This window comes from Epinephelus fuscoguttatus, linkage group LG8, assembly GCF_011397635.1.
Source record: "Epinephelus fuscoguttatus linkage group LG8, E.fuscoguttatus.final_Chr_v1".
Taxonomy (NCBI): Eukaryota; Metazoa; Chordata; class Actinopteri; order Perciformes; family Serranidae; genus Epinephelus; species Epinephelus fuscoguttatus.
The window spans coordinates 23743979-23758670 of record NC_064759.1 but is presented as its reverse complement, the minus strand read 5'-3'; the positions used below and the strand labels follow the sequence as shown (position 1 = coordinate 23758670).

The 14692-nt window shown below is 40.4% G+C and overlaps 1 protein-coding gene across 1 annotated transcript in view; it reads right to left on the bottom strand.

Annotated features, from left to right (window-relative positions):
• LOC125893644 (complement C4-B-like) overlaps nucleotides 1-14692 on the bottom strand; it is a 42112-nt gene that overhangs the window by 24762 nt on the left and 2658 nt on the right. The window contains exons 3-15 of the mRNA XM_049584420.1: nucleotides 13916-14087; nucleotides 13725-13795; nucleotides 13530-13618; nucleotides 13351-13433; nucleotides 13189-13276; nucleotides 7146-7269; nucleotides 6869-7010; nucleotides 5035-5147; nucleotides 4791-4949; nucleotides 4529-4699; nucleotides 4240-4431; nucleotides 366-509; nucleotides 147-270 (exon numbers count right to left, since the gene is read on the bottom strand). Coding sequence (XP_049440377.1) covers nucleotides 147-270; nucleotides 366-509; nucleotides 4240-4431; nucleotides 4529-4699; nucleotides 4791-4949; nucleotides 5035-5147; nucleotides 6869-7010; nucleotides 7146-7269; nucleotides 13189-13276; nucleotides 13351-13433; nucleotides 13530-13618; nucleotides 13725-13795; nucleotides 13916-14087 — 1672 coding nt within the window. The remainder of the gene's footprint in view (nucleotides 1-146; nucleotides 271-365; nucleotides 510-4239; nucleotides 4432-4528; nucleotides 4700-4790; nucleotides 4950-5034; nucleotides 5148-6868; nucleotides 7011-7145; nucleotides 7270-13188; nucleotides 13277-13350; nucleotides 13434-13529; nucleotides 13619-13724; nucleotides 13796-13915; nucleotides 14088-14692) is intronic.

Genomic DNA, 14692 nt, shown 5'->3' with positions numbered 1-14692 from the left:
TTAAAAACACTTTGTTCCAATCCTCACACTGCAATATCCGGTGTCCCATTGTATGTGTGTGTGTGTGTGTATGAATAATCTATTTGTTGCACTGTCATTTAACATTTTAAAGGATTAAAATAAGGTAAATTGTGTTTTTGTCTTACTGTTTTTCCACACTGCTTCAGGCTGAGATATAAAAGACAGGCCAGCATCTGTTAGTGCATAATCTGGGTGACGTCCTCCACTATATGAGCAACCAAGGTCATATGACCGCATGGTGGAAAACACCTGAAAAGTGAAACAAGAGCTTGGATTTAATGTATGATAATATATGGGCTGAATTAAATAACCTCAGTAAGACAGAATCAGTGTGAAAGTGTTACCTCTTTGGCTGTGAGTTTATTATCAGCATTGAGAGCGTAGATGGCTTTATCCACAGCCAGTAAAGCCACTCTGGCTCTTTGACCATGTAAATCAAATTCTAGCTTGGTTGTCCTTCTAGGTTCTAACAGTCCTTTTTGTTCTACCTACATTGAAGTTAAGATATTACCATGTCATTGTCCAAGGTCAAGGTTAATTCAATCAGTACATTCAAACAATATATAATATACATGTAACCACATAGGCTGTGCTCAGTAGAAACAAAATTTTGTGTTGACAGAGTGATAACTGCCAGGCAACCTAGTAATACCCACCGTAGCAGTGTTTTTTACTTTAAAGCTTTAAGGTCAGCTACAGTACAGTACTGTAGGAGCTTTATACATGTATAAATCATTTCTTATTGCTAATAGATAAACAGGCTGCAATATAAGTCAAAAACTGATACCTTCCTTGCCTTTCTTGGTTGCCTATAACAGCTTGTGGACTGACCTCTATGTACAGACTTCAGGCCTAACAGTGTGCAACAGCTGATTAATGGAGTCCGCTAACATTGGCAAATGACCAGTACCCACCACAGCACAGTCCACACATGCTGTTTTTCTGCTACACAGTCTACATTTTGCAGCGGCGGCCCAGCAGAGACAGACCCTCTCATAGCACCCTGTAGAAAATCAAATTCAGCCCAAGCAACTCTGAGCATCCAAGCGCCAGGGGTCTAATTTGGACTGCCCTCTTGACCACCCCAAGTCCCTGCAGGACTGGCAAATCTCTCCTACTGCAGTTACACAGATTCAACCTCACTGTGAAGGGCTTGGGTTTTCATTAGCTAAATTCGAGTTGCTACTGCAGCTAAGGTCTCAGCTGCAGTTCGCTCTCCTTGCAAGGAGGTTATGTCCTAGTGGCGGCGAGTGAGGCAGAGGGTCGGCAGACTGTACTAGCTAGCTAATTCTTGTTTCAGTTGTTGTCTGATAAACAGTAAATCCACAGTTCAGTGCCCCATATCATAATTTCATTTCCCCTGGTGCTGAAAAGAAATACTAAAGTTACAGGGAGCACTGACGAGGAGTAACGGTCTATTGTGCCATTGTGGTTTAAGCTGACTAATGTTAGCTTTCTTGCTAATGCGGACAAATTGCTAGCTAGCTTGCATAGCAACATACAGGGTGTTTCTCAAAGTCAAGGATCCCTCCTTGTTAGGAAGGATCCTCCAGAGGCAAGGCAAGAGTCCTTCCTGGCATTCAGTGAACAGACATTGGAACAGGCTAACAAGTGTCCCCAGGTGTACATCAATGACCCTCAGCAGACTGACGGGGTTTCAGGGAACTGTGTAGGAACAAATGTATCAGTATTTTCAGAGTCATGTGAGTGGTGTGGAGTAATGAAGTAAAGTAAATTCTAAATTATCATTTACAGTCTATACACAGACTCACACAGAATCACACTGTGATTCAAAAGTGTTCCATACTTTATGTGCGTATCACCACACACTATGCTACAGCAGTGAGAGTAGCTGATCTGATCTGATGAGCCACGCTGCTCTGAAACAGCTATACATGGTACTGCTGTGTAATGCTCTGAAATAAGTGCGCCTCAAAATAAATGAGTGATGCTTTGACCGGCAGGGTATTCTCATATGGTTACTGTGGCCGCTCTCACTGCAATTCCCCCGAAAAATACACCTACTGAAACTGGCAGAATGATAGCAATGAATATGTCACTATCATGTGAATAGTGGGGGGAGGAGGGGAGGTGGACACTTAGCGCTCCATCTCTGCTGTGAATAATTAAAGGAGCTATATGTAAGAAATCTAAAGCAAATAGTCATAAAATCCTCCTAATATGTCACAGAGACTAAGGAATAATGTTCAAATAACATACTGATCCCACCGACAACAATAGTACAGCCAGAATATTCGCATTTAAAAAAAAAATTTACAGTCCGCAAATCATGTTTATGTTTTGAATTTGTGTTTTGGTCTGTTGCGCCACCCACCGCCATCTACCAGTCACATAGTCAGTAGAGTCTCAGCATCAGTTACAGTTACGACTGAGCTACAGCAGCACGGCAAGCAGCATTAGCAGTGTCCCGGTACATAGCATTAGCAGTCTCCTCAGCTGTATCCCGGGAGCAGCGTTAGCAGCAGAGAAGCTGGACTTGCTCGAACGGTCCGCTGGAAAACCGAAGATCAAGGACGCGGTGACGCAGCCCTGCCACGGCAGCCGCCTGTGGGCAAACAAATCAGTCTCCAGCATGCCGCTGTCCAGCAAGATCAAATCTGTAGGGGAGGGGGGAGGCGGACACGACTCGCGGCAGTATTTTGAATTTGAGTGCAGTAACCGTTTTGGCCACATTCTTACATACAGCGCCTTTAATTTAAAAACTTTTATGTTTTATCTAAATCACGTTATTTTAAAAATGTCATTATTTGGCAGTGGACACATTGGAGAGAGTAAATTATGAGGTTTCTGTCAATTTTTTTATGCTTGTATGATAAAAACTTCTGGAGATACTAATCCAAATAAATGACATTTATCTAAATCCTGCCGAGCTGTGCTGGTGCAGGTTTCATTGAAAAGGCCCCGCCTTCACTTCCAGCAAATTGTGAGCAAAGCATTGTGGGGAATTTCGCTGAGGATACACACATGCATCCTTGGAATTTCTCTGAAAGAAGGACTCAGTCCTCCATGAAATTCAGAAGGATCCTTGACATTGGAACACTCCCTCCGCAGGGTTTGATGACTTTGCCTCCTTGAAATTCAGCTGTTTGAGGATCCTTCATTGACTTTGAGAAACACCCACTGTCTTGAGCAAAGGCATGGGAAGGTGGGTGTCGAGGGTTCTGCCGCAACCCTTTTTGACAAGGGGTGGAACAACACAGTTTGTAAGTAGTTGGCTGTTTTACCATAACTTGTGGGCTTTTGAACCTTTGTTTTGAATTTTAATGAAAATAAGGTCCCACGTGTGTGAGTGATTAACATCATTTAATTCATTATGATTTAATCTTGCTGGCAACTTAAATTGGCTAGCTTGCCAACTGTAAATTACTTTATTAGCCAATTTTATAGTAACCAACGCCAGATCAAAAGAGTAGCTTAGTTACAGATAGCATTCTACCTTTGCTTGCTTGCTTCCTAACTTTATCGCTAGCAAATATGGTGTGGTTAGTCAGTTGGCTAGCTTGCCATATTACCTCCCCAGCTAGCGTGATCCATGATACTAACTTGCATATTATGTCAAATCATATTGATTTAGTAAACAGTTAATGATGTAGCAGCTCTAAAGCTCTTTCTCTTAGCCAAGAGCAATGCAGGGGTGGAGCTAACCATAACCTAAGCTAAAGGTTAACCGTCAAGTTTGCTTTGTAGCATCAGTTGATAAAGTAATTTGCAAACACCAAACTACTTAGTATCGTGGAGCCAATGGTTCACATGAAATATAAGAACATTACAGATAGTAATGTTATTGTAACTATGATTTTAATTTATTTTTCAGCATTCTATCAACACACACAATCGTGGCCAGTCTCGTGTTTGTCACTGTTTTGGCCAGTGCCTAGGTACTCGCTTGCAGCTACGGAGTGTGCACAACGGAGCCCAAGCTACAGGATGCTGACTGCAGTTCACTTAACGGCCTCAAAGACAGATGTCACAACAATAACAAGGGTTTTGTGAAAGTTACATGCAGAACTTTAAAGTTGATTTCACTAAGTCCTTATATTATTTTCCCTTCCCTCCCCCATAACAAATGCTAAATAATACAAAAAGTGTCCTAACTGTACAGAATGAATCTATTGAAATATACATATTAGAGGGGTAAAGTTGTTTGTTTACTGTCTCCCTGCTCAGACTGCACTCCAATCTGATCTGTTTACTCACCTTGACCTTTATCTCACATTCATCCCTGACATCTATCCATACTGAGTCAGCAATGATGTCACCACGCTGGTTGTAGTAGTAGCCAATCAATCGGAAGGATGGCACCATATCAGATGTTATCTGCAGGTTGTGTTTAACTGCAGTACCAAATCTTACAGAACCCTGTGTTATTATGATCCCACGGCTTAGGACCTGCAACATAGCCAGTTTGAAAATGTTAAGAAATGGAAAATTGTTGTTGTTTTTTTGTCAAAACAAACCATGTTGTATTCACTCAGATATGCCTTACCATGTAGTATATAAACCCCTGTCCTGGGCCATTGATGGTGTTGTAATTTACAGACAGGAGCTCGCCCACAGAATAGATTTTGTTGTTAAAGGTCAGGTAAAGGAAGCTGATGCCCCTCGCTCGGGAAACACGGCGCATTATTCCCCATCGTTGAAAGCCATCTGCAGACACCTAATGAAGTCAGGGTGTAAACAGTTTAACAGAACTGAAGCAAATTCAGTGGTTTATAAAAACACCTCTAACTTCTCTCAGGGATACTAACTCCAAACGTAATCTTTAAAGTAAACAGAATATTAAACACAGGAAACACTGCCCCCTCCTGGTCAGTGATGCCTTGCCAAGATTCCTCAGAGGATGGTAATACATCAATCTTTACTGGCACACCAGCTGCTGGGGAGCCATCTGGCAGACGTATGATCACCTATAATGACAACAAACAGAACTTTAACTTACAAAATCATCATTACATCCTTAGCAGTGTACCCATTTGTTAGGTTCATGCATACCTTCATATCTAGTGGATATCCAGGATGAAAATATCGTCGAGTCCGAGAGACATCAATGATGTATTTGTTGGAGACAATAGGAAGGTAAACTTCTGCCTCTTGTATTTCACCACCTGGGCAAAAACAATGCAGATATCAGATGCACGATAAATATGTCAATATTCCCAATATCATCTTCTTCTACTACTACTTCTTCTCAGGCCCTCAGGAAAGCTGCTCAGCCTTGCTTCCAATTGATTCCAGTGGCCACATGCGGTATTGCAGCGAATAATTTCCCTGCAGCCCAAAAAGCATTTTCCGCGTAGACAACCATTGTAAAACTGTTGACAGGACACCTCGAACTGCAAACAAGGTAAATTGTGAATATTTCTATTATTTTTTTATCCACAGAAGTTTTATATTTTTAATACTTGACTCAAGTGAAGGAAAGTGATTTTAAAATCTGTGACTTCATCACGATATTAAGTCTATGAGCTGAGCGGAAACTCGCGGGTTGAGCCATCCAAGAAGGTATAACTGCAGCTGGAGAAGCTATGTGACCCACCCACTAGCTACATGACTTGCCCACCATAACCTACACATCAGTCCATGATCAGCTCCCTTCACCCATCAGCCTGGAAGCAGATGCCCCGATATAATGCTAAGTCAGCGATTATCTAACTATGAAATATTGGGTTAAAAAAGAGGTGGATAAGGTTAGGGTGAGAGGAAAGGTAACATCTTGTTGCATCTTGTTACTTCTCAAGTGAATCATAACTTCATGTATATTGAGTTTTAAAGTGGATTATTGCTGCATTTAGCCTCATATTTGTTCACTAAAGTGTTGTGTTGTGACAGCGTTTACCGTTGCGATTGTGGGTTTGTCTTGTACTAATGGGCGCAGTTTGTAGGGACAAGTTGTGTATGCTACAAATGGAATATGTCTGCAGCTATGCATGTCTCAAGCCACCGAGGGAAACACTACTGTGCAGATTCAGTGGGCTGCATTTCGCTGAAGTAAAACAAGGAAACTATAAAAATTAGTTTCCTTGAAGTAAACCAAGGAAAATGTAAAAGAAGGAGCGGTCATGAATCTGTGACAGTGTTCAAGGAGCCAGACATTGGTGTCAGTTTAATTGGAGGGGGCAGGTGTGGCAAATGACACTATGACCCATTGTATATCTCTTGTTTCTTTTTTGACTGAGAAATCCTTCCACTAGATTAAAAAACACACATTACGTAATGTTGACTGACGTTGTCGGTGAAGACCCTCAGTCATCCAGGTCATAAGTGCTGTACTGTGGGCAACTGGACTTGCTTGAGTTTCTTGAAGACGTTTCGCCTCTCATGCAAGAGACTTCTTCAGTTCTAACGGACTGGTGCAGAGTCACAGGCTTTAAACTCTGTGTGTGAGTGAACCCTTATAGAGTCGTTTAGGTCACATGTGAGCCGTTGACCCACCTGGCCATCTTGTGTGCCGTTAGTTTTTTGGACCCACCTAACCCTACCGACACATAAGATGGTACCTCTGTTTACCCACTTTAACACTTATGAGTTAAACTGCTGTATTTAAACACATCTCTCATCTCTCATTCTGTTTTGCACCATCCAGAGTCATCACAGTGCCCTGGAGGTGCATAACAAGAAACGAAAACTAGCTTTCTGGCCATTTAACACCAAACATGAGTAAACATTGTACTTAACAGTGCACGTCACATGCCGCTGTATATAAAACACCAAATATTTGACACAATATGAAATATTTTCTCTTTACACCATAATGGTTTTAAACTTTTGGCTCTTTTGGGAGGTTGCTGACTTAAACATTGGTATATAGTGACAGAGTGTTCTGTACTTTGTACGTTGGTGACGAATACTCCCAAGTAAAGTCTTGCTCCACTTTGTGTTAAATCAGACAGGTTTCTGTTCTGCTGTTTTTGGAAGTGCTCCTGTAAGTCTGATATCTGGAGGGCAGCTGTTGCAGTCCCATTCGTGACCTGCAAGAAATGACATAAATTGTTAATTTTCAAGTACTGTAGTATTTTAGAGATAGAATATGTTGCCAGATTATCTGATATTCGATATTAAAATGAGCCGTTGTATACATTTAGGAGAGAAATCCATTTCCTTACCAAACCAGTCAACTCCAATCCCCTGATGAAGTCAGGCTTAATTTTTTGACCAGGGGCTTTACCTTTTTTCACGATTCCAAATTGGCAGTGGTAAGCCCCTTTAACTTTCTCACCATGTGAATACCTAGAGAAAATCATTGAAAAAGAGAGTCTGAAAATGTAATGGTGGAGTTTGAGACAAGTAGCCTGACACCAAAAACTCAGCCTGTGGCGAGTTGCCATGCAATGTCTATGAAAAGCTGTGGCAGCCACTCAGAGCTGCAGTCATTTGATTTCTCAGCAAAGTGCGGCTGAACTAAAAGTGGCAAATGGCAGCCAGAGAATACCCACAGCCAGTGACGTTTGTCACTTGGTTGGCTTATGTTACAAAGAATTTCTTCCCATCTGAACACATGAACAAGAATCCCAGCTGCAAGGAAATGCAATTATTGTGGCAAGCCGCACTTCACCGCTGCTTGCTGTGTTTTTGGCGTAAAGATAGTAACATGCTGTTGCATGACATATGTGCATACTGATGAAGCGAGAATCGGTGCCTGGGCCAGATGGCTCCCGACCTCGTCCTCACCTCCTCTTCAAATCGCCCTCTGTGTCAGTTTAGTATCTTAGGTACGGTTGGCTGGTACTCAGAGAAACACTGGAGACCAATAGAATCTGGTACAATCGAGTTTAATGTTTTTCACAAGCTTTAACACATACAACTCATGAGTCAGGCTCCGGAGCAAGACTGAGGTTTCGCTTTCTGAGCTCTCCCTTTTATGCTGGTGAAGATTCGAGAGAATCTCCACCCTCTTCCTTTTAGCCCTTCCTACCTGAGCCCAAACCTATTGGTGGCAGGCCTTTTTGCCTTTGTCCAGACATGCCCAATCATGCCCGGACATGTCTTAATGGTGTAATCTTTTTCCCTCGGCCTGGAAATCCCCAAACTCTCCCACCGTTAGGTTTGAACTCGGTTTCACGCTATTTTTTAAAAACATATGGAACTTGGGGACTATTTCTATAAGGTCCCCTGTGCCTTCATGCAATATAGATTTTAGAGTGTGTGTGTGTGTATTATTACACTTCCAGGCAGTACATGATATGGTACGTGTGTGTTTTTCAATACATGAATACAAACTTGTGTAAAAGTGTTATGTCATACATGGATACATAAAAACATTATTATATGAACTTCAACCTTCCTCAACTTATGCAATATAAATCATTTACCTGATTAATGATTAAATCTTACACTACAATACCTGGGCCCGTATTCACAAAGATTCTCAGAGTCCTCTCAGAGAGCTCCTAACTTAGCCTAAAAATTCCTAACAAGGAATCTTAGCTTAAGAGTGATTCAGGAAGTTTCTGAGAGCAACTCTGAGCAAGGAGGGGACAGAAACTTTTATCTTAGTGAGGAGGTGTGGTTGACCCCGTTGCTAGGTATGACGCAGTCTTCTAAAAGCTGTGATTGGTTGTTACAAAAAAAAAATGCGCTCCTAGTAATGAATGGACAGTGAAATCAACCATCATAGAATGTAGACTGTATTAAGAAATGTGTAATCGTGAAAATAATTTTATGTCATGATGATGAAACTCAGCAAAATTAAATTAATAGTTACACAGCTTCAAAATGTTTGAACGTACCTCATTCACATGCCGATTATTATAGCCTATTGATTTGCTTATTGTTATGTTTACTCGCCATGCTGGTAATTTTACTACTTAATCTATTTGATATTAATGGTGGACACAGACTCAGCTGTCAGCAATTACTGTGATTGCTGGCCTCCTTGTAAAAAGCGGTTTGATTTGGCAGAATGACCAAAACAACGAATGAAAGGGAGAAAAAAAAAAGAATGAGAAAGCCGAACAGGACAGAAGAGCAGTGCCTGCTGTTGGCGCAGCTCGTGGAGGAGAACAAAGGAGTTTTAAGAGGGAAATTCGGTCCCGGGATCACGGCACAAGGGAAGAGGTAGACTTGGGAGCGCATTGCCCGACAAATCAATGTGTCATTCCTTCTCCTTTTACGCACAAGCGATGACTGTGAGAAGTGCTGGTACGTGCTGCAATCCAAAGCGGGCGTTATTGCGTTACTATGCTGGGTGGGAAAAGTAAGCTCATCCCTGATGAGGTCAACCACAACCATTATCCCTGCACTATCAAGCCGGCAGCGTCTTATTAAATCACTGTCGTTCAATATATGGAGAATATCTCTCCTTCCTCTCTGTCTTTCCGCCATCTTCTCTGTTTAAGACACTCTTAGGCTTCTTAAAAGTCCTCCTCCCTCCTCTTAACAGTTTTTCACCTTAGGAGCTCTCTTAAGGCCTAAGATGCTTTGTGAATAACTTTTATCTTACCAAGGGAAAATTCTAAGAAAAATCTCAGAATTCGAGTCACTAAGAGCTACTTTTAGTCTTAGGATTCTTTGTGAATACGGGCCCTGGAGATTAGCAGTTAAGTATCCAGGCTTCTTTACTTCCCTTCATCCTTTTCTGATAACCATTCATTATTAAACTCAAATGTTATGTGTTGGAATATGCTTTTCTTTGCTGTGCAGAGTTTGAAACAACAACCTTTAACTTAGACTAGTTAACGGTTAACGTAAATAATAGTGCAGAGCACATGTAAGGCACAGTGATGGATGCATAGCTAAAAGTCCCAGTGCTGTTATACTGGTCAGGGGGAGTACCATCAGTTGGTCCAGAAGCTTCGCCTCAATGATGGATGTTTCCAGGCATATTTTAGGATGACTCAGGGGCAGTTTGACAACCTGCTGTCTATCATCAAGCTGTATACCTCTGGGCATTCAGCAACCGCTACCACCACTTTCTCCTCCATTGTTTACCAACTGTAAACTTGTTGTCGTGACTGGATTGGACAATAGGAAAAAAGATGACGAAAAAGAGATGGCGTGGGGCGTTTTGAGTTGAAGATTTTTCATCTCGAGGAGTTCAGAGCACTCCGGCAAAAAATGCCAGGCATGATGCAAAAAACTGTGAGCAAAATCTTAATTCTCATCAAAAACAATTACAAAATAGCATCTTTAGCTGCTAAAACACTTGTTGTGTGATAGGGCCTACATCAGCACTCATGGAGTGGCTCTAATCAGAGCCTAAATCAGCACTCATGGAGTGCCCCCTGTCTGATCAGATTGCTTGGTCAGAACTAACTGTTGTATAAAGTAACATGTGGACTGGCATTAAACTTTTCTTTTTATCAAAACAATAATAAACAGTATATTTTATGTTAATATTGAATCAAGTAATTGGGTATAATTTGATAGCTTACGCTAACAGTTAGCTAGGTAAGCTACTGCTAGCTGTTAGTAACCTTGGCCACAATGTTAGCATCTTCAGGCAATGACTTGTATGTGTATTTTTTTTTTTTTTTTTACCTTGTTCTTAAGTTTTCATGGCATAGTGACCAAAATTGATAAATGCAGCTTTGCAGCCAGAAAACTTAAAGTAAGTAAAGTAGGTTTAATAGGAGCTTGAAGTGTAACTTCGGCCCCAAGTCTTAAGCACAGGGCGGCAGGGGTAGTGGTGTAGTGGTAGTTGATGACATAGGTGTTCTTTCTAAAGAGGAGGTGGGTATACTTATAAATTAGCATGGCTTTTTATCCGACAGGTCAGTAAACGGCCAGAAAAAGTGAGAGGGACCCAGCTGCAGACATGATGGCGGACATGGGCGCCGCAATATATCCAATCCATACCGGAAGTCCCTACCGGAAGTTGGTCTGTGTATGTATTATTCGCTGAGGAAGAAGAGGAAGAAGACAACAGAGAAGACGAAGAGAAGAATGCAAACAATACACGCACAACTAAGAGAAAGAGCGGTAAGAGAGCAAGTCTTTTAATTAGACAACTTTATTGTCATTGTACATTGTACAATGAAATTCTGTTCGGCACTTAGCACTAGCAGTACTAGCTAGTAGCTAGCACTAGCATAGAGTACCAAGCCGCTGCGTTTATACGCGCTGTCATCTTCATTATCTTTTAACATGTGTGTTATGTTCTGAGATTCAATTCTACGTAATCTCGGCATGCACAAATTACTACCACCGATGGGTTTAGCTACATTTGTTGTGTGAAAACGAGGGCATGATTGGTATTAACTTTACGTTAGCTGCTCAAGGTCTGTTGTGCTCCCTTTCATCAATGTCTGTGTATAAACAGTGTTAATGTTGGCCAGAGACTATTACTGCCCTCGCTTGATGTGTTGGTTAATTTAGATGTGTAGTTTGCAGCGGGGTTAACATGTGTTCCTCTGCTTTTTGGTGTATTGTGGTGTAAAACATCTGTGCACACACTCACTGCACACAAGCCATTTTTTCCCAATTTTTGGTTCACCTGGTCTCCTTGTGTATTAATGCTTGTATAACCTCAACCCTGCGCTGCTCAATCAAGTTATATACAGCTTTTTTTCCGGAGATATTCTAAAAATAGTAACGAGAGTCGACTCGTGGTATATGACATGAGCCACCCCCAAGGGTTAACCGGGTCAGATAACTAACGTATACATAGCCCCGGGTGTCTGCAAAAAATACATCTGTATTATGTTTTAGTAATCCAGAGCACTAATACACATACACATGTGGATACAAATAGCTGTAGTGCTTCCTCCACCATGAGTCCTTTAGATCGGTAAAGTATGGTTGATGTTCAGTATGTTTTACAGCTATCAATGTTGATTGACTTCTCCTTTTTTCAGATGCACCCCTCTATTTTGAGTGACGAAGCCAGTCTGGGGCACACAACCCTTTCACCATCTGAGTTTGGGTGTCCTCTCTGCCCCAAATTTAAAACCAAAAATGAGAGCGCGATCTAGAGGCACCTTAAAAACCATACGGAAAATGCAGTTCATTTCCATGATATGTTGATGAGAAGTGTCTGTTTGAGATCATATACTTCTTCATGTAACAGTAATGTTTAATGATATTTGTTTGGGACAAAACAAGACATTTTAGGCTGCATCTTGGGATCTTGTGATTTGTGGAACAGTGGTTGACATTTTATACCATTTTCTTACATTTTATAGACCAAACAAATAAATTATTTTACTGTTTTTCCTTTTTTTTCTTTGTTTTTTTTTTTCTACTTTTGAGATTGATATGGATATCTGGAATAAAAACTTGTTCACAAAAAAGAGAACTCCAAGTCTACTTCTTTATGTTGCCACTTCAATAGTGTGATATTGTGTTTACATGTGTTCCTGAAATATAATAGAATACATCTGACAATATGACAGTCTAATTATTACGTTCATTTAATAGTTAAATAGTTACAATTAACCATACTGATGTAATAGTAAGTATGACATTTGTTGTGTCCATGGTTTTCAGCTGTTTTGAATGACCTGATAGTAATCTGCATGTTGCAACTGTAGCCCAATAAATGAAAGTGCTCACCTTATTTAATCTTTGTTAAAAATCAGTCCAACTAAAATTCATGTGTTTGCTGATTTTCTGCAATTTTTGTAGGTTTAACTTGTTGAGGTCATTGTTATTCCAAACAAAACATGATTGTATTTAAAATAATTGTTGAAATAATTGTATTATTATTATTATTATTATTATTTATTGTATAATATATATATATTCATAATTGTTGGTTGCTTCAAAGTTCGTAAATGTATTGCTAAAATAAATAATACAAAAAAGACAGACTTAAAAACCGACTTCTGGGGAAAAAAACTGACTGCCGGTATGGACTTCCGGTATGTATGGAACTTCCGGTATGGACTTCCAGTATCGTAGACATGAAGAAGATTGACTTCCGGTATAGACTTCCGGTATGGATTGGATATATGGCGGTGCCCTTGTCCGCCATCTTGTCTGCAGCTGGGTACTCTTGGAAAAAGTTGGCTTATATACCCTGTATACCTGCGTATACCCTCCACTACACCACTGGGCAGAGGGGGAGGCCTTAACAGTATGTTGAGCGATTTTCAACCCATGGAATGCCAACGTAAGTATCAACACCAGAGCTGATGTGTTTCATCGTAGTATAGACATATCATGTCAAAATACACGTTTCTTTTGTTGTACTCTTAAATTAACACTTACCTTGCTGTGATGGTGAAGTTTAACTGTTCAGCACTCAGTAAAACATAGCGCTGTTCCATTGCGATGTTCACCTCAAAACTTGGTAGAACTAGGGAGTGTAACAATAAACATGTTTTTAGAAGGACAAAATTAAAAAAACACATTTAAATCAAATGAGCTTACCAAATTTTTGGACTTTGAACTCCCGGGAAGCAGCGTTTGCTTCATCGTCTACATAGTGTGCTGTAATCTTCCATGTGCCCATTCTTTGTAAACAAAATATACATGCATTATAATGGTATGCCAAACTTGCTTGTGCTGTTATGATAGACGCAGTTAACTGTGAATCTGTTTTAACGTACTTAGAAACATCGGGAATGAAGAATGAGTCCTGGAGAATTCCTCCCTTTGCAGTCCTGAGGGACTTAATTACTCTGTTTCCAGCAGCATTCTATCATGAAATAATAGAAGCATGGATCATGAAATCAAATCATAGAAATCATTTATGCATAACTGTCAAAGTCCCCTTTATTCCTATAGAAAATGTATGTACTCACAAATACTGATATCTGGAACACTTCGTCATGAGGCCTGAATGAGTGGTCAAGAGTGAATATCCTGTATTTCACTAGAAGAGAGATAATCAATGTAAAATGTCTTTAAAGGCAATCACTGTTAATTATCTGTTAAGTGGAGAATTATTGCAAATTGTTGTACATTTCTGCACATTTATTGACTTTCCTTTTACCTGTCTGAGTTGGGTCGTAGATTGGCTGATCAGTCTGAATGAAGATATTGCCCCTGCGTTTTGATACCAGGACATGTGTCTTCTTTAAATCTTGGTCAGAGAAGTTTGCCACCAGCAAAAGGTAAGAGTGTTCATAATGTTTAGGGAATCTTGACATTTTTTCCTCGTCTATCTGTAAATGTGCAAATTAGATGTTTAGGTTAATGACATCTCAGTCTTGTCTGAAATTGTTTGCTTTTAGTATGAGTGATGATATAGGCTTGTGCCGGTTTTATAATCGACTTGATTTAAAGCCAAATATCAAAGCGAATCGATGTATCTAATTATATACCAAATTCTACCACTGGGGGTCGCATTTGAGCTATTTCTTCCGATTAAAGCCCATTATAGGTGTAATGCGCCTCCAATCCACTAGGTGGCGGTAATGCTGCGTTAACCGCCAATACACAAGGTTAAATAAGGAGAAGAAAAAGCAGAAGGACAAGAAGTCAACAATGTAATCAACTGAAGGACACAGTCGTGTTTTTATTTATCAAAACAAAACAACCATTCAACCTTCAGAACACCGAATACTTATAAATAATATTTTAGCAGCAGTTGAGGTAGAGGATCACCCTCCCCCTTTCGCTGCAGGCCCCATTTGTGTAGCCAAGAGGGAATGGTACTTACGCAGGTGATTGTGTTGATTTGCACTATAACCTTTTGCTTAGACCTTTTTTCAACACTCTTTACACGCCGGCTCATCTTCATTTATCGGGTCACCCTTATCATCTGCCT